The sequence below is a fragment of the Miniopterus schreibersii genome (assembly GCF_964146895.1).
Source record: "Miniopterus schreibersii genome assembly, chromosome: 2".
Classification (NCBI taxonomy): Eukaryota; Metazoa; Chordata; class Mammalia; order Chiroptera; family Miniopteridae; genus Miniopterus; species Miniopterus schreibersii.
This window is the reverse complement of record NC_138102.1, coordinates 25,461,823-25,482,389: the sequence shown is the minus strand read 5'-3', so window position 1 is coordinate 25,482,389 and position 20,567 is coordinate 25,461,823. Positions and strand designations below refer to the sequence as shown.

At 48.7% G+C, this 20,567-nt stretch overlaps 1 protein-coding gene across 1 annotated transcript; it reads left to right on the top strand.

The window, feature by feature from the left end:
* Positions 1–3,724: 3,724 nt before the first annotated feature.
* On the top strand, positions 3,725–16,862 carry GRK1 (G protein-coupled receptor kinase 1; the record flags this gene model as incomplete). Its single annotated transcript, XM_081128513.1, has 7 exons — positions 3,725–4,423; positions 6,300–6,427; positions 8,761–8,918; positions 9,647–9,730; positions 13,503–13,627; positions 15,066–15,267; positions 16,564–16,862. The coding sequence occupies 7 exons, from the start codon at positions 3,725–3,727 to the stop codon at positions 16,860–16,862; spliced, it is 1,695 nt and encodes a 564-aa protein (XP_080984639.1).
* Between the last annotated feature and the right edge of the window lie 3,705 nt (positions 16,863–20,567).

Below are 20,567 nucleotides of genomic sequence, written 5' to 3'. Positions count from 1 at the left end.
TAAAAATCTAACGGCTGTGTCATCGGAGTCCTGGAAGGAGAGAAGTAAGAGGGCAAGGTTGAAAACTACTCAAAGAAATAATAATGACTGAAAACTCCCCAAACTTCACAAAAGACATAAACTTATAGATTCAAGAAGCTGAGTGAACCCCAAACAGTTTAACCATGCCCTCTAAGTCTATACCAAGATGCATCATAATTAAACTTATCAAAATTAAAGACACACACACACAACACCTAGAAAGCAGCCAGACAAAAACCATCTGAATGACAGCTGATTCCTCATCAGAAACCAGAGGCCAGAGGGAAGTTGTACAATATTTTTTAAGTGCAGAAAGAAAAGTACTGTCAACCTAGAATCCCAAATCTAGCAAAAATATCCTTCAGGAATGAAGGGGGAATCAAGTTATTCTCAAATAAAGAAAAAAGGAAGATACTTTTTCACCGGCAGACTTATCCTAAAAGGATGACTTGAAGGGAGCTCTTAAAACAGAAAGACAAGGTTAAAAGGAAGGACTATTGGAGCATCAGGAAGGAAGAAGTAACAGTGAGCAAAATGTGAGTAAGCACTAAATAGGCTTCCTTTCCTTCTTGTTTTCCCAATTATGTCTGATGGTTGAAGCAAAAATTATAACATTGCCTAATATTATTCTAAATGTATGTAGATGAAACAATTAAGACAATTATAAATAGCCCGGCCTGGCGTGGCTCAGTGGTTGAGCATCGACCTAGGATCTAGGTGATCGGGGTTCGATTCCCAGTCAGGGCACATGCCCAGGTTGCGGGCTTGATCCCCAGTCGGGGGCGTGCAAAAGGCAGCCGATTAGTGACTCTCTCATCATTGATGTTTCTATCTCTCTCTCTCCCTCTCCTTTCCTCTCTCTGAAATCAATAAAGATATATTTAAAAAAAAAAAAAAAGACAATTATAAACAGAGGATAAAAGGTGAGTTTTATACTTCACTCAGACTGATAAAATGACAATAAATTGTGAACAGTTATGTATGTATAATGCAATGCCTGTGGCAACCAATAAAAACTATATAAAGAGATATATTAAAAATACTACAGATAAATTAAAATAGAATTCCAAACAATGTTTAAGTAACCTGAAAAAGAGGGAAAAGAAAACAAATGAAAAACAGAAAGACAGAAAGATACAGGAAAAAAAACAAACAGAAAAATGGCAGACTTGAGCCCTAACATAGCAATAATTACATTAAATGTACATGGTCTAAGAACACCAATGAAAAGACAGCAGATTAAAAAATGACTCAACTATATTCTACCTACAACAAATTCACCTCAAATACAATGATATAGGCAGGTTGAATGGGAAAAAATGGAAAAAGATACATAATTCAAATATTAATCATATAAAGTAAGAGTGGCTATATTAATATCATATAATAGAGACTTCAGAGCAGAGAAAATTTCTAGAGACAGACATTGTATGGTAATAAATGGCTGATCCACCAAAAAGATATAGCAATCCTAAATGTATATGTACCAAGCAAGAGAACTGAAAAATATGTAAAGCAAACTGATAGAACTAAAAGGAGAAATAAACAAATCCACAGTTTTAGTTAGAGACTTCAACATTCCTCTCTCAACGACTGATAGAACAACTAAATAGAAAAACCAGCATGGATATAGAAGAACTTAAGAACATCACCAACCACCAGAATGCCATTGACATTGGTAGAATAATCCACCCACCCATGGCAGAATACACTTTCTTTTTAAGTGTTCATGGAACATTTATCAAGATAGATCACATCTTGGGCCATAAAACAAAGCTCAACAAATTTGAAAAAAAATGGAAATAATACAAAATGTGTTCTACAACCTCAGTGGAATCAAACTAGAAACAATAACAGAAAGGTAACAGAAAACCCCCCCAAACATGTGAAAACTAAACAATACACTTCTAAATAATGTATGAGTCAAAAAGGAAGTCTCAGGGAAATTAAAAAAATACATGGAACTGAATGAATGTTAAAGCAGTGGTCACAGGAACATTTATAGCAGTAAATTAATATATTAGAAAAGAAGAAAAGTCTCAAATCAATAATCTAAGTTTTCACTTCGAAAACCTAGAAAAAGAAGAAGGGGGAGAAAGCAAACAGGAGGAAGAAATAAAAGATAAGAGCAGAAACCAATGAAATTAAAAACAAAAGAGAAAATCAGTAAAACAACAAAGAACTGGATCTTTGAAAAGACCAATAAAATTGACAAACCTACTGCAAGAGAGAAGACAAATAGCCAATATCAGAAATGAAACGAGATACCACTACACATCTATCAAAATAGCTAAATAAAAAAATAGTGAGAACATCAAATGCTTGGGAGTATGCTGAGGAACTGGATCCCTCATATGTTGTTGGTAGGAATGTAAAGTGGTAGAGCCATTCTGGAAAAATGGTTTGCCAGTTTCTTAAAATACCAAACATGCAGTTAGTTACCATACAACTCAGCTATTACACTCTTCTGACTAGGGCATTCTTTGTTTCTGGAACCCTTCATTTCCTTTCCTCTTTAAACTATAACCACCTGCTACTCACTGCCTTGACATTCTTTCCCAAACATTTGCTGAGCACTTACTGTGTAATAAAATAGACAGACAAGGCTGTGATGTCATGAAGCTGACATTTCTGTTGGTCCTGGTCTCCCTAGGTATACCCCAGATGTGTCCCACATGTGGCCCAGGTATATCCCAAGTGTGCCGCAGGTGAATCCCAGGTGTGTCCTAGGTATTTCTCAGGTGTGTCCCGGTGTGCCCCAGATGTGTCCCTGGCCCCTCCATTCTCCTCTCACTCCTGCGTGGAGCCTCAGCACTGGGTGTAGCTTCGGGGGTGTCTCCTACTTCCCTGTCCTAATCTCACCTGAATGCTTTTCTTGTTACCTTGGCTTTGCAGGCAAACCCCAGGTGAGGGGAAGGAACTGATGCGGAGCTGACTTCTCAGCAAGTGCCGAGGTTACTTTTGGTCCTCAGGGCCAGCAGCATGATACAGGAGCACAGCTGCTCTCAGGTCAGGACAAGTGTCAGCCCCCACATACTGATTGTTCACTGGTGGACACCCTAAGAAGCAGTTCACTGCATTCCCCCACTCTCTAAATTCCTATTACAGCAGGTTCTCTTCTCACTTGCTAATTTTCTTTACGATAAAAATAAAATATAGTGGGGAAAGAAACCAGGCATCCTTATAAATTAACATTTCTCCTGCCTCCCCTTCAGTTCGGCCTCCAGTCCCTTCAAGGAAACAAATGGGCACTCTGCCCGGCTGCTGAGGCCAGAGGGCTCGACAGGGCAGCTTAGAAAGACTGAATCTCTGGGGCTTCGGGGAGATGCTCCCAGGGAGTCCTGGAGTTTGTCAAGACAAAGCTGGTTTCTGAGGAAGGAGCCCTGCAGGCCCCCTCTAATCTTTCTGGGAGCTGCTTAGGGGATTGTCTTTTTCTGGCACCTGCTGGCTGCCCCGCCCCAAGTGCATCCTGCATAACCCCAGGCTGGGATTTAGCCTGAGCTGTGTCAGCTGGGCTCCCGGGGGGGGGGGGGAGCTCCTGGTGTGGCCCCCCAGTCATCCTTTTACCTTTCCGGACACCTCCTGTCCCTGGAGCTGGGACCAGGCACAGGCCAAGGGCAGCGAGTGAGGCCTGCTCTGGACACTGGCGCCGAGGGCTAGCTCATGGCTCCTGGTGCCTGAGTGGTGGGAGGAGGGCGCCGGGATGGATTTCGGGTCCTTGGAGACTGTGGTGGCCAACTCTGCCTTCATCGCTGCCCGGGGCAGCTTCGATGGGAGCAGTGCCCCATCCTCCCGGGACAAGAAGTACCGGGCCAAGCTCAGGCTGCCCCCACTCTCCAAGTGCGAGGCCCTCCGGGACAGCCTGGACCTGGAGTTCCAGAATGTGTGCTCCGAGCAGCCCATTGGCAAGCGGCTTTTCCAGCAGTTCTTGAAGGCCAGCAAGAGTCACGTGCCGGCCCTGGAACTCTGGAAGGACATTGAGGATTACGACACGACCGATGACGACCTGAGGCCGCAGAAGGCCCAGGCCATCCTGGCTGAGTACCTGGACCCCCAGGCCAAGCTCTTCTGCAGTTTCCTGGACGAAGGGACAGTGGTGAAGGTCCAGGAGGGGTCTGTGGAGAGCAGGGAAGGACTCTTCCAGCCCCTCCTGCTGGCCACCCTGGCCCACCTGAGCCAGGCCCCGTTCCAAGAGTACCTGGGAAGCCTGTACTTCCAGAGGTTCCTGCAGTGGAAGTGGCTGGAGGCCCAGCCCACAGGCGAGGACTGGTTCCTGGACTTCAGGGTGCTGGGGAAAGGTGGCTTTGGGGAGGTGTCCGCCTGCCAGATGAAGGCGACTGGCAAGATGTACGCGTGTAAAAAGCTGAACAAGAAGAGGCTGAAGAAAAGGAAGGGGTACCAGGTGGGCAGCACAGCTGTGCACAGTGGAGGGCTCGCTCTTAGATCCAGCAGATGGGCGGGTGGGTCAGTGGCCAGGAGGGCCCTCAGGTGCTCTGTGCCGCTCCTCGCAGCTCCCCTCGGCGGGCTGGTTGGCTCACGTTCCCGTTTGGACACCAAGACCCTTCCATTGTGCAGCTGTTGGCTGGTTTCTAGTCCATCTGAGTCTCCTTGACTTGAGCCAGCCCCATCTGTGCCCGGCAGTTGTGGGCCTGGCCTGGAGCGGGGTGACAAAAGGAGGCAGTGTGTGGCTTCTGGGGCCCCCCCGGCCTGTGGCTCAGTTTGTCCAGCAGCTATTAACTACCAGCCTCACGCTCTGCACACAAACAGGTCTGCTGATGTCCCTCCTCGTAAAGCGGCCTTTGCATCTGCTGGCGTGGGTGATGCGCCACATCCTGTCATCCTCGGTTTCCCACCAGCAGCGCAAAACACAGCAGTGCTGGGGAGGCTGTCGGGGGATTGTTCTCCGAGTCTCCACTCTGACTTTCTGGAACCTCCCCAAGCCTTGGCTTTGCCGTGATGGAGAATGCACAGGGTATCTAGCCACGGCTGATGCCAGTCTTTTATGGGAGGCCGAGCCTGTCTGTGATGCCGGGTGCAGGCTGCTCCCCGAGTACAGCCGCTTTCCGGGGACAGGGGGTGAGGCAGGCACAGGCAGGTCGCTCCGAGTGGGGTCCGCTCTCTTTAACTGGAGCCAGGCCCCATCTAGGCAGGATCAGCGAAAGCTGCTTAGTGTCCTAGGAACTCATCTCTCAGCTGCACATTCTGTCTCATGTGGTTCTTTGTCCCTTTTCCGCTGCACAGTGCAGATTGTGTAGGGGGCAAACACAGGTTTTGGGATAAACAGCAGCCACCACGGAGCACCCCTCCTGGGGTTGCTGGCTGGTGCTCTCCCTGTGGGACTTTGGGGAAAGGTATCATCCTTCCCTCTTGCTGTCTGTCAGTAATTTTTTTAAAAAAATATATCTTTACTGATTTCAGAGAGAGGAAAGGAGAGGGAGAGAGAGAGATAGAAACATCAATGACGAGAGTCATTGATTAGCTGTCTCCTGTATGCCCCTTACTGGGGATGAGCCCTCAGGCATGTGCCCTGACAGGGGATCGAACCCCAATCTCCTGGATCCTAGGCGGACGTTCAACCGCTGAGCCACCCCCAGCCGGGCTGCCAATAATTTTAATCCAACAATTAGAGTACTGCAGTCTCTTATCTCCTTAGTTCAGGACCCTCCTTGAACTTAATACAAAGTAAAATCAACCCCAAATCTTCTAATGCAGTGCGGATAGAAAGAGGCCTCTTCCAACATCATGAATTCCTCCTTCAGAAAGGAATTCTGCTTTTTTTTTTTTTTTTTTTTAATCCAAACACAACTTTAAAAAACATGTTTAGTGGATATCATGCAGTTTTAAAATAAAGATAGAAAATGAACAGAGGTACAGAGTGGCTTGGGACCTCTGCTGTCTGCTGTCCAGAGGTGTGGCCAGGAGAAAAGGGGCTGAGATTTTGGGCAGGATGATTGGTGAGATGTAAGAAAGGAGGGGAAGGAAAGTCAGCACTGAACAGGCAACTGGGCCAGGCTGGAACCCTCACCTGACACTTTTAAGGTTTGGCTGGAATCTGACTTGCTGGAGGCTCCAGCAAGCCTGAAGTCCTCTGTGCATGACTAATTTGCATGTCCGATTTTAAGTTATTTGCAATTGCTTTGTGCAAACCACTTTTAAAATGTATTTGAAACTCATTTTCTATTTTATTGGAATTCTTTCTGGTTTGCGGAACTTGTTTTTTTCTGGCAACGTCACTTCCCTGCCTAAACCTGGGTACTTTTCTACGTCTTGCTTTTCAGGGCGCTATGGTAGAGAAGAAGATTCTAGCGAAGGTACACAGCAGGTTTATTGTCTCTCTGGCCTATGCGTTTGAAACCAAAACTGACCTCTGTCTGGTGATGACCATCATGAATGGAGGTGACTTAAGGTAAATTGGGTTCCTCTATTCCACGTGGGAGCTGGGAACCTGGAGGGCTCAAGTGGCTCAGCTTAGGGAGGGGACCTCTGGGGCCCAACAGAGCTGCTTCCCAGGTGCAGGGAGCACGGTGACACCTGAGAAAAAGCCCACATCAAAATCTACTCCTTTCTGTCTGCCGGTTGCTGATACTCAAAATGATGTGTCCTCAGTCCCATGTGAAATGCAGGAACCCCAGGGGGGTGCTGTGGTTCTCTAGGCCACAGGTTTGTGTGGAGGGGGCGGGGGGGCCGTTTGTGGGGGTGGCAGCAACATGAAGCTGTGGGTCGAGTCCTGGTTGGATGAATGAATAAAGAGGAGTGGTGGGGACCTCATGGGAGTTGAGGACCTTGTATTAACAAGGATGGTAAATGAAGACTAACTTAATCAATGACCCACTCTTGGGCATGATGGCAGAACTGAAAACATGATGTGACCACCTTTGGAACCATGGCTCTGCCTGTCATCGGCAGAGAGAACCAGGGTGGCAGCAATGTAGGGTGCCTGGATTTGCCAGGGATCTGAGGGCCCCGCTCTGGGCTCCCAGGGAAAATCACATCACTGGCTCTCAGAGGGGAAAAGACCCACTCGCAAGCTGGGCAACCTGACCACCCTTGCTTCAGCGTACTGGTCCATGAAACGGGCATAACACTGGTGTTCAGAGGTTGTGGGGAGTAGGTGAATGGGTGTGAGACGCTTTAAGAGTGTCACAGTTGCTTACTCAAAAGGGGGGATGTTGCTGTTGCTGTTATTTACATTCTCCCATCTAGTTCCATCTCCACTGAACTCCGCAGGTAAGTTTGTTGGGCCCATTTTCCTGCTGAGGATTCTGAGGCCTTGACTGAGTAACCCACGTGAGGTCACACAGAAGAGGAACAGAAGGGTCTAGGAGGTGCAAATCACCTGACTTAGAGCAGAGATTATCATGATGCTATACTATACTACATTATAGTATATTACACCGCACCGCACTCGCTCTGCTGCACCACACACTGCAACATTATACTCTGCTCTGCTCTGCTCCACTATACTGTGCTGTGCTATACCGCATTATACAATACCATGCTGCTATATTATCCTCTAGTCTATCACATTACACTGTACTGTACTATGCTACATTATACTACATTATAATATATACTATAATACTACACTATACTATACGAAGATACACTGTATTACACTACAATATAGTAGCACATTATACTGTATTATACTATACACTGTATTCAACTATACTGCACTGCAGTACACTACGTTATACTACACTAAAATATACTATACTGTGCTACACTGCACTATACTAGACCACACTACACTAGACGATACCACACTAGACTATACTACACTAGACTAGACTATAAGTGTAATATAAAAGCTGTTTATGTTATTGTTCTAGCTGTCTTGTGCTCAGGCTGATTCAAGGGTTTCTCTATTGTTTCTTTGTTTTTTTTTATTAAAGATTTTTTTTTTTAAAAATACATCTTTACTGATTTCAGAGAGAGGAAAGGAGAGAGAGAGAGAGAGTTAGGAACATCAATGATGAGAGAGTCATTGATCAAGCCCGCAATCCGGGCATGTGCCCTGACCAGGAATCGAACCCCGATCGCCTGGATCCTAGGTAGATGCTCAGCCGCTGAGCCACGCCCGGCTGGGCTCTTTGTGTTTTTTTAAAGTTTCCAGGTCTACCTCTATTCTCCCTGGTTACTATCTAGTTTAAGTAATTTATTTCCTTTTATTTGTTATGTTTTGCCCCCGTGTAAAGCGTGATAGAGGAGAACATGAGAAAGGACAGTTACGGGGTGGGGAGGCTGGGAGGAGGTTCCTGCTGCAGGCCCACCCAGGGGCCTGTCTGCGTGCTCGGGTTGGGTGAAATAACCGGCACCTGTCCGTGACTCCGTATTGACTACTTACATCTGGCGTAAGTTGGGCTGCTCATGCGGACTTCCTCCGCCTCCCTCTGCCCTTACTTGTTTGGTTATCGATGGAGAATGGCTCTGGGGCCCATCTCCCAGCCTCTGCAGGCCAGGTCTGGGGAGGCAGGAGAGAGAGTGTACTTTGCGGCCCCATTCCCCCCATGACACCTTGGTGAAGGCCTTGAGGGTGTGGCCACCAGCTGCCGGGGGTCTTGACATTGCCGCAGGCTCTTCAGGATAACACCACGGCCCCCAAATGACCGGACACTTTACTGACACAACATGGGATTCTGAGGCCCTCCCTGTTTTCCCGAGATTTCACTTCCATCCCAACCCACACTCTTGTAGTTGTGCCAGAAAAGCACAGGCCTCCGCATAGTCTGCCTCCAGGTACCACATCTACAACGTGGACGAGGAGAGCCCTGGCTTCCCGCAGCCCCGCGCCGTCTTCTACACGGCCCAGATCATCAGTGGCCTGGAGCACCTGCACCGGAGGGGCATCGTCTACCGCGACCTCAAGCCTGAGAACGTGCTCCTGGACGACGAAGGTGACGTGGCTTCCCGGCCTGGCTCCCCTCCCGGCCTCTGCTTGCTCCCAGCTGCACTTTGTGGCCCCGTGGGTCATCTGTAGGGGGATGGGTTGGTTTTAACAAATGCCTGTCAGAGCTTTCAGTGGCACCAAGACACTTCTTAAATTTGTTCTTTGTTCCTTTAGCCTTTGCATCAGAATGGCATCGTCTCCAAATGGAGATTTTGGGTGGCCTTTGATGAAATGTGGTCCATAACGAGGCACCTAGAGTTACAGGGAGTTAAGCCAGGATGTCTATAGTGTCTGGTAAATAGTTAATATTTTATGGCCAAATTCTCACTCTGTCACTCTTTCCTTCCTGCCTTCTATGTGAAGTCAAATTGGGATTCCTAGCAGAAAATTAACAGAGATTTAGGCTTCCTTTATATCCATTTAGATTTCCCGCCCTTTCGGTCACCAAGTCACACAAATGCATGGGCATTCTCAAAGACCATTGCTGCAGAGCTTGGGGAAGAGAAAGCAGAGGAGGAAGCTGAACTTGGGTGGATTATGCTTCGAATTCAGGTTGCAGGCGCTGATGGGACCCCTCAGTCCCTCTGTTACCTGGTTGGGGAACAGAGGCACCTGGCTGCTGAGACCTCTCTCATGTGTGCAGAGGCTGGCTCTTGGCTCCTGTGGGCTCCAGAAACACCAGGTGCCTTTATTCTGTGGAGCCTCATATGACCTCAACCCATGTTTGCTTTTCAGGCAATATCCGAATTTCTGACCTTGGGCTGGCCGTGGAGCTGAAGGAAGGGCAAACCAAGACTAAGGGCTACGCAGGGACCCCAGGTAAGGGTGTGAGAGCAAGTATGGGAGCAGCCTCTCTCAGGAGAAGTGAGGCTCTGGGGGTCCTGGGGGTCCCCATGGCCTGGGGTGAGTGGCACAGTGAAGACCGGGGATTTGTAGGGAAGTGGCTCCCTCATCCCCAGAGCAAATAGCAAAACCAGAAGGACTGGCTAGTGGGCTCGAACAGCTGCAGCAGGAGCCCTCACCCCCTGTAGGGACTGCCCCTCCCCACCTGAAAAATTACTGTTGGTTTTACCATGCTGCACCCTCTGATATGAAAGCTTCTACCTTCGATGGCTTTCTTGATTTGTGTCACAGAACCCTCCCAATCCTTGGGCTTTGGGCTTTTTTGGGATTTGTACCTGTTACCACAGTGTCTGTCCTCATCTGTGGCTTTATTTAAAAAAAGGTCCAATCTTGAATTTTCTGGATCCTCAGCCAAAATCTATGAAGTTCCACTACTGGCACGAGCATGTGGGTGGAAACACTACTTACAATATTTCAGGGTGATTCAGATTATTAGGAGAAAGTCCAGAAAACTTCAAAGCCAGGATTTGAAGTAGTTTGACCTCAAGGATATAGCCTGACCTTGTTTGTGCTGAGTGTGAGGGCCCCGCCCGCCACCAGAGGGTGCTGTAGGCTTTGCTGTGGCCACTGAGCACCTGCTTTACTTTGAATAGAGGGAGAAGCTTTCCAGGTGGGTGGTTCTCTGGACGGGATCATGCAGGTGTGGCTCTGAGAATTTGGGCTCAGGTGAGGGGTATGACCCTCAAATAGCCACAGTAGATGCTGAAGTTAGGGTAACTTAGAAGGTGAGGCATCCAGCAAAGCCACAGGGGACTGCTTCCTGGATTCTTCTTCAGCCCCTCTGCACTGTACCAGCCCTAGGCCCCACCTAGAGCCAGAGCCTCTGACCCTCTGCAATTGACCATGAACAGGGGGCTCATCTTGGCTAGTGCTGTGCTGGCCCAGTGGGATATGCAGAAGGGATATAAAGCATGCTCTCTGTTCCCAATGAGTTTTCAGCCAGGAGGGGGAGATGGGTCAATATGTGGAAGAATTAGTAACTAGACTGAAGTAGCATTAGTTCATTCATTTATTCATTCAAACAACAAAAATTTGTTGGCTCTTGCTTTGCCCCAGGCACCAGGTAAGACCCCAAGGATACAAAAAGATGCATCATTTGGGACTGAGTTGGGTGAAACAGACTAGAGGTGCCATTGAGTTATTTGTCACAGGAGGTGATCGTGTCCCTGTGGTCTGATTGGCCTGTCTCTTGGGCCCCATTTTAATCTAGAAGTTGTGGTGAGTTCAACATATCTTTTTCAAAAAGCCTGAGCAATCTGGACAATAACATAATTCCCTGAAAAACAGAATTTACAAAGGTGTATTCAGGGCCAGGAGGTTTTTTAGAATTTGACTCCTGTAACCTCTCTGGGGAGAAATGATTCAGCAGTCACATCAGCTTGGTTGGCATTGCCAAGTGCATCTCCCTCTTGGAAACTTACCAGGAGCATGGGTATATTGAAGGACCAGGAAGAATAAAAAATAAATGGACACAATTAGCATTGCTTACTTCAGAATGTCTAAAGTCAGTTAAGCACAGAAGCCCGTGCCCAGAAACACCTGCCCCTGGTCTCAGGGAGTGGCCCCAGTAGACTGGCCTGTCTACTTTTTCCACATGCTGGTCTGGCCTCTACACAGGTCGCAGTTAGGGAGTGGAGGCCCAAATCTTGTTGACCTTCAACATGTGCAACTCAGCACATGGCCCCAAAACCTGAAGTACGACACTGACATGGCATGGGAACAGACGAGGTAATGGTAGGCATCTGACCTGCTCCCGGAAGTTGGACTGAGCCAGGCACAGGTGTCTGACAATTTTTTACTTGCTTTGCTGAACATGACATCTTCTATCTGAGACAGAGGCATAAAGCATGTGATTAAGGACATATAACAACCAGACAGCACAGTACTTAGGAACACGAACCTAGCACTGGGCTGCACAGGTAGACTCCAGGCTCTAAGACCATCTATCTCTGTGACCTAGGAGAAGTTGCCTACACTTTCTCATCCCCATGGGTGATATTGGAAGTGAGAAGACAATGGAAAAATGTCCTAGAAATAAAAGAGAAAATGATTTCCCACCTAGAATTTTATATCCAGCCAAACTATCAGTTAAGTATTAGGGCGCAATAAAGGCATTTTCAGATACAACAGTTCTCATAAACTTACTTCAGCACCCTTCCTCAGGAAGCTACTTGATCGAAATAAGGGAGTCAACGGAAAAGGGGAGTATCTTAGAAAGAGGTCACACAAGGAGACAAAAGGTTTCAGGGTGACAGGGAGATTCTAGGTTGGTGGCTGCATACCAGGGTCCATATTAGAGCAGATTAGGAAGCTCTAGAAGACTTTCTGGTGAGGATGAAGTTGATAAAATATTTAACATATCAGGACATGACAAGTATCGGAGAACCGTCAGAGAATTTAGGGTCAAATTGATAATAAGGACATAGAACTAAGCAAATGAAAGAAAAGATAAGGTAATCTGAGAAAACCAATAAAAGCATGTCCTAAAGGAAATATAACCGGGGCTTAGTTTTTGGTTCAGTGGGGAATAGCTGAGTTGAGTGCTGACCAGCCAGATGATGTATCAGGAGAGAGAAGAGGGAGAAGTGTGTGCGGGGTGGTGGATGGGAGAGGAACAGACCCTCAGCTTCCCGAACAAGGCGTCAACTGGAGAGTCCCCCAGGGGAGCTGCAAATCCAGCAATAGAAGCTTGTCATTTAGAGGTATGGATGTTAATTCCAAAATAACCAGCTAAAAGAATACTGAGATGGGGATGAGGTGGAGGGAGAGGGGTCAGGCCCTGTGGAACTAGCTAATTCTTCATATACCTGAATAATTTTGATACAAACGAAAACTAAGTTATAGAAAGACCATTAGGTGGAGTAGTAGCAGGTTAGCTACCATACCAAAGGATTATGTAGGGATTCAAAGCTCAGATGCCTGGGTCCGAATCATTCTCTGTTACCTACTATCTATGTTATCGTGAGCAAGTTAGTTTCCTAATAGTAGGGGGAAAATAGTGGCACTTACTTTTTGGGGTTTGGAGGATTAAATGAGATCCCTTTGTATTTTCACCTGCCACACAGTAAGCATGGAAGGGGGGGGTCAGCTAGGATAAGTGCTGCTAAACGGTGCTGATATATGGACCCGCATCTGTCGAGAACAAGGCCTCCTTGAGTTCTGAGAGCCTCGCTTTTGTGAGCACCATTCAGCTTCAGCCTCAAGTGTGGCTCCTGGGACAATACCCCTCCTTCTTTGGAATATCTTGGCTTAAATCTGTCCCTTTGTGTCCTTTCAGGAAGCATCTTGTAGTGGCTGTCTCTGCAACACTCGTCACCACACACACCCTTAGCTGCATAGGTCACACTCGTGTCTGAGAGGGAAGCAAGAACCGCTGCTCTGTCTGCCATGGTGTACCTAAGGGAGAGGAGGCTTCACACCGGGGGCATAGAACAGAGGCTCTCAACCGAGGATAATTTGTATCTAGGACGCTTGGCAACGTCTGGAGACATTTTTGGTTGTCACAACTGGGGAGGGGTGCTAACTAGTGGGTAGAGGCCAGGGATGCTGCTCAACACTTCAGTGCACAGGGCAGCCCCGCACAGAGGATTTCTGCCCCAGATGTCACTGTATGCATATGGAGCATCGGTTCTGTGCTCACCACCATGCTGCTGCGTCTCTGAGTCCACACTGTGCTCTTGCCTGGCAGGTTTCATGGCCCCCGAGCTCTTGCGGGGTGAGGAGTATGGCTTTTCTGTGGATTACTTTGCCCTGGGGGTCACGCTGTATGAGATGATCGCGGCCAGAGGACCCTTCCGAGCCAGGGGAGAGAAGGTAGGAGGTGGCCTCGCCAGTGCCCCTGTGGCTGTCCTGGGGTTGACTCTCCTTGTTGGGTGGGTGTCCTAAGAGCAGGTGTCACCGTAGCTGACCTGGTGATGACCCTCCCTTGTGGGAGAGCTGCTTAAATCTTGAGCACTAGGCTTCTTGTGGTGGGTTCTTCATGGGCAGAAAAGGGGGGACACAGTGACTTCATCTCATGTAGCTCTGGACAAAAGGAGCATTTCAGGATGAGAGGTGCTGTGACCTGTGACACATCCCATGCTGTGCCCTGACCCTGGCCTCCCACATTCCTTTCCTGGGTGTTTGCCTCAGTTGTCTCCATAAACCAGAAATGAGGAGGCTGGGTGAGAAAGGCGGTGAGGGCCTGGTGTGAACTGCAGTCTTTAGATGTGGCACCTCACCCGCCTCAGTCTGTGTGGAGGTCACGCCCACCACTTCCTTCTGCCTGGACCTCCCAGAGTGTTTGCCCCAGGCCCCAATCCTGTCCCCCATGAGAGAGTGCTCACATGACTAACACATCAGGCACTCTGTGTCTCTGCAACTCCACCTTGAACTCTAGTAACCAATTCTCTCTCCTGACTTCCAGCAGCTCAGAAGAGCAAAGTAAGACAAATGGTGAGGGCCACGATGGAAGCTCCCAGCTCCCACCGCCCCAGCCACAACCTCTATTATCTGTGTGTAAATAAGCATGATGGGCTTTTATGAGATGCTCAAAGCGAACCAACCGTGGCCCATCAGTACCGTAGAACAGACACCATAGAGACAGGAAAGAAGGGACCTACATACATCCACAACACACATGGACCTCAAACTTGTTACATTAAATAATTTCATTTCTAGGATATTTTAGGAAAGGCGTGTCTAATCTATTGTGAGAGGAATAGGTCCGTGACTGCCTGAGGTCGAGGTGGAGTGGGCTGCAGAGGGCACAGGGGACTTTTGGGGTGATAGTGGTGGCGGAGTCTCTGGAGATTGATCAAACCCTTTGCTCGGGTCACTGAAGATGAGGCTTTGTGGTACATACATTATACTCCATAAAGCTGGTTCAAAACAAAGCGAAATAGACACCCCCCAGGTTTCTGTCCAGTTGGAAGGCTCTCTGCCAGCTGGGGTCTGTGAGGTTGACCTTTTATTTACTGGGTTTTTTCTCTCTCCAGTAGCTAAGGAGCGGTTATAAATGATGTTCCTTAAACTATGCTGCACCCCAGCTCTGACCAGTACCTTTAGGGTTTCACTCTTTCAAGGAGATATTGAGCCCTTTAACTGCTACTGTGCTGGGAAGGAGAGCGCACCGGGAGTTCCCGCGGCCTCTGTGAGGGGCAGGCCTCTCTCTGACAGCAGCGCTAGCCCAGCCCAGCTCCCAACAGGGTCGGCTCTGGTGACGTTGGTGGGTTTGGCAGGGGTTTGACATGTTGTGCGTCCCCCTGTGCAGGTCGAGAACAAGGAGCTCAAGCAGAGGATCCTCTCGGAGGCCGTCAAGTACCCAGACAAGTTCAGCCAGGCCAGCAAGGACTTCTGTGAGGCGCTGCTGGAGAAGGACCCGGAGAAGCGCCTGGGGTTTAGAGATGGGACTTGTGATGGGCTCCGCGTCAACCCCCTCTTTAAAGACATTAATTGGAGGCAGCTTGAGGCTGGTACTGTCAGCATGCCTTTGGATCTGGGGGTCTGCAGGGGGTGGGTCTGTTAGGTGACTCTTGCTTGCCTGACCCATCCTGTTAGCGTCATCTGGGCTTAGCTCAATGTCGGCAGAGCAGGACCGCCTGGTTGATGTTTTTCCAATAGCTACCCTCCTGCCCCTAGTAAAGCCACCACCTTCTATACTCTATTCATCCCGCATGCATCCCAGGATTGAATGTTACCCGATTAGGCCTTTTGGAACACCTGAAGGAATTCAGAAAAGGCTGGATATAATATGTAGGGAATATGCTGGCTTACCTTTGATCCAAGTCTGCTGTTCTGCATTTCCACACCCTGCTTTTCGTGGATCCCATGATCCACATCAAGGCAGCATTGCTCAAGCTGTCTGCTTGGGAGAAATTCATTCATTCAACCAGCATTTGTTATCAAGTGTCACATGCAAGATCCTCTGTGTGTGTGTGTGTGTGTGTGTGTGTGCTTGTGCGCATGTGTTTGTGAGACACAAGTGTAGGACACAACTGCATGCCAAGAACTCACAGCCAGGACATGCAAACATGTGACTAGATGGCAGGAGCTCCAGAGCAGTGAGTAGTAGATGCTCCAGTAAGAAAAATTACTTTTGCAGGGAAGGGTCAGAGCAGAGGTGGATCCTGGCTGATCTGAATGTGGGCTCCACCAGGAGAGCTGTCAAGACCAGCCCAGGATGGTGTGAGGACACACAGCTCTGAGGGATCAGAACCAGGAGCAGCTGAGCCAGGAAGTTAGTCCTGAGATGTGACAGCCCAGGGTCCACGAGATGAAAAGAGGGATGGGGTGAGAGGTGAGAGGGAGGCAGGGTCAGTCTAGGTGGGGGTCCTGGGCAACCTAAGTTCTGTATCTAGCGATTGGAGAATCATGACTCCTGAGCAGGTTACAGAGAAAAGCTGGATTTGGAAAGATGAGAAGTTCAGCTCTGAGCGTATTGGGTTGCAGGTGTCCAACCTGCGTACGGCAATACCTGGGGGAGGCTGACCTGAGGGTGTATCTGGGGTCTGCAGTGAGAGTGGGTGCGACAGGATGAGGGGTGAAGACCATGTAGGGCAAGAACACACTGTCCTTCATGTTGGGGCTCTGTGAGGGAGGCCCCGGACCCTCTCGGGTATGCTGATTTCTTTGTTAGCAACCCAGACACCCTCAGGAAGGGCAGCAGCCAGACCATGGCCCTGTCTTTCAAGCAGGGAGGATTCCTTGGCAGATGGCTGCTGCCTTCCGCCGTGTGCCATTTCACATCTGTGTTTTCTGTCTTCTGACAGGGATGCTGATACCCCCCTTCATCCCAGACTCCAGAACTGTCTATGCAAAGAACATCCAGGACGTAGGGGCCTTTTCCACAGTCAAAGGTGTGGTCTTTGAAAAAGCCGATATGGAGTTCTTCCAGGAATTTGCCACCGGCAACTGCTCCATTCCCTGGCAGGAGGAGATGATTGAGACTGGTGTCTTTGGGGAGCTGAACGTGTGGTGTGCTGATGGGCAGATGCCCAATGACATGAAGGGCATCACCGTGGAGGAGGCCACTCCTTCCTCTAAGTCAGGAATGTGTCTGATTTCCTAGATGTGGAAGAAAAGGGACCTCCCTCTGCAGCTGGCAGGATGAACAGGCCTCTTTGAGTCAGTGGAGCCCACTGGCGGTGACAGGCAGCTCCCTGGGCCGGGCCCCCTGTGTTGCTGAGCTGCTCACAGCAGGGGCAGGAGAAAGGAGGCACAGAGCCACTAGACTTCCCAGCCCCGGGGGAAGGAGCTCCAGCTTGTAAATAGTCCACTTCTTTTGCCCCATTTCACTCAAAAAAGACACAACAATGGTTCCTGGAAAGAGTACAGCAACAATGCGTAATTGTCCAGACTCCCTTGTGGACATGCAAGTTGGCAGTGGTGGTGGGCAGTTGGGGCAGATGGCTGCTTAGAAGAGAGGATGCTCAGTTTGGGTTTCCTGGCACCTTAACTGCAACTTCCAAGAGCCCTATTCCTGGTGGAGGCCTTCTCTTTGTTGGTCCAGTGGGTGATAGACCATGGCCCTCGGGCCCTGGGGAACCATGAGAGAGAGCTGGACTGTGGGCCTTGGCTTGGTCCCCTTTCACACCCAGCTCCTGTTCCTTCTGCCACCTGGTTGCTGCCAGGGCCCTAGGGACATGCCACCAGCTCCCCCTGCACCCTCAGGAGAAGAGTAGATCTTGACAATCAATGGCTTTGGAGGGTTGCTGGCCAAAACTAGGACCCAACTACCTTCTGTTTGCTCTAGAACCTGTGTAGGAAAGATGACCTGTCCCCTAAGCAGTTGTATGAGGTACAGATGATTGTTAAGTGTAGACTCTAGTTTAGTGGAGACATTTCACGTGTGTTCGTTAGAGTTACCTTATGCACATGAAGACTTTAAAGCACCTCTGGACTGGTGAAATAAACCTTCCCAGAATGATCCTTCTCTCCTGGCTGTCATGTGGTTTTGTAGATGCTCCAGAAGGGTTTTGGGCAGGCATCTAGTGCTTTTTGGTCTGTGATCCAAAACTACCACCCGGTACATCTCCCTGGGCAGGCCTAAGATGAGGGATCCAGGGGTGGAGGGATGCTGAGCTGTTAACAGGACAAATTGCTGCCCCCTTCTCTAAGTGTGGTTTTGTTTTCTAGAATAGTATATGTGGATTAGGTAATGGCAATATATTTCAGTTCACTACATTCTGGTGCAAGAAAGACCTGTTTCTGATGTTCTAAAACTGTTTATTCTGCACTAGGTCCCCATGGCCCTGAAGGGTGATTTAAACAGCCTCAGCTCTGGCCACCATCACCATGTGCCTGTCTGGGCCCCACGGTGCCTGATGGTGGGGCCCCTCTTTTGTTGTCCCAGATTTACCAGCGAGGATCTTTCTCCCTTTATCTTATGGTTAGGTGGCCAGATAAACCACAGGACAGCCGGTTACATTTGAACTTCAGATAAACAACAAATAATTTTTTCTAGTGTATGTCTCAAATTATTGCATAGGAAATATCCTAAAACGTTGTTCATTGTTTTTATGGCTAAATCTGGCTTAACCTGTGAACAAGTAGTTATTCCATTGAACTCGCAGGCCGGTTGGGATATAATCACAAAAGCAACTTACTTGCGACTTCAGCTGGTTCTCAGAGTCTGTTCAGGCTGGTCTTTTTCTACTCCCCACCCCCTACCCCCAAACTCAGGTTGGCCTCATGTATTCACACATAGGCAATCAAAAGTCCTATAGTCACTTTATTTTTAAAAAACTTTTAAATCATGAAATTTCACATGGAGAAAATGAATCATGGATGCTTAGTCAATGACCACATGTGACACCCAGAGACACCCCACAGGTGCAAGAACCGGGATGCTGCTGGCACCCCACCAGCCCCGTGTCCACGCCCTGCTGCTTCCCTGCCCAGAGGTCACCATGCATCTGCCTGCAGCCACTTTAACTAACAGTGGACTTATGGCATTAACTTAAATGCCCTGGCCATCCATGTGACAATCGGGACTCTAGTTACTTCAAACTTTTTCCCTAGCTGGGCTGAAGGGACGTTCCCACCCTCTGCTCTGAGCTCTCCTGCCCTCCCCAGTGAGCCTTGGCTTCTGGCTCCTGGGGTGAGGCTGAAGCGGGAGGAAGGTGGGCAGGGCGGTTCTGAGCAGCCAGGCAGGTGCCTACAGCCACTCTTCGTTATGGGGCTTCTTCATGGGTCTTTGGGGACCTCTGCTGCGGGCGTCTCTCAGGTGCAGTCCCCCTGCCCGGGCACTCCAGGGGGTCTTGCTGTCCAGCAGGGTATGATGGTCCTCACTCCAGCTATGTCCCTGCTCACCTGGGTCCATGGGCCTACTGTCCTGCCTGGGCTGCCGGGCTGCCTGCTGCCCCCAACACAGAGCAACTCATTCCTCCACCCCAGGACTGCTGGCCTGTCCGGGCTTTGTGTTCACCCACAAAGCACTTCTTGAAGGCCCCAGGAGGCCTGAGGTGAGGTCCTCTGCAGAAAAGCCTCCATGCTGTGAGCCCGCCAAGGATTCTCAGAAACCAGGTTCCAAATCCCTACAGGGTGGCTGGTCTTAGGCACTTGGGCACCTGATCTCAGTCCTCTACATGCACTGGCTGAAAGCCTGACGAGAAATGTCCCACTTTTACCATCCTGGGTGTGGGGTATGTGTTTAGATATACAGTTGTGGTAAGAATGTCACAACGGCATTTCCTTAGCAACCTAACCCCTGGGAGGATGGTCAGGGCAGTGAGGGGCCCTGGAGATGCTTCGATCAAAATGCTTTCAGGGAGACTTTCTGTTTGTAAAAACAAAAAATGCAATTTCTATTCAAGTGAAAAAGGGTTACCATAAAAGTTAAAAAAGAGGGATGAACTAGCCCGGTGGCTCGGTTGGTTGGAGTATCGTCCTGCACACCAAAAGGTGGCAGGTTTGATCCCCAGTTGGGGCATGTACAGGAGGCAACCCATCAATGTTTCTCTCGCACATTGATATTTCTCTCTCTCTTCCCCTTTCTCTAAAGTCAATAGAAACATATCCCTTGGCAAGGATTAAAAAAGAGAGAAACGAACTCTCTAGATTCTGATATGAATATTAGTTGCATTCTTTCCTTCAAAATCACATATTCACATATGCACAGACATACATACAGATACACCTATACTCATACACACATATACATGTGCACACATATATGCACACATACATACATACATATACATTCACACTCATATATATGTTTGTATGCACACAAACATACACATGCACACACATACATACACACACACATGCATACACATGCACACACACTTGGCCTTCATTCTCATTTCTCCATGGCTACCTGATTTTAGAAACTGCTCTCAAAGTCCCTGTTCATCAAACTTTGAATTCCAGGGCACCCGATTTGCATACTTCCACTTTGTTCCTTGTCATGGCAAGTCTCGTGTGGCTTTATTCTGCTATTCACAGTAGCTAGTTGGTCCCTACTGTTTATACATGTAAATCCCCCTTTTCCAAACCCGAGTCATGCACTTGTTTGAGATTCTGCGTATTTGAGTGGAGCCGTGGCCTGTGAGAGACAGAGCCGCCTTAGAAAGAGTCCACCCTGACCCAAGGGGCAGGCCCAGGGGGTTTATTGCGGTGAATCTACTGTGATGTGGTGTGAAATCTGCTCAACACAATAGCTAACAAAAACCAGGAGAGGTTGTAGTTAATGTGCAGTAACTGGGAGTCTTTGGGCACCAAGTGTCGTACGAGCTGCTACGGAGAAACACAGACACGTTATGTCTCACTG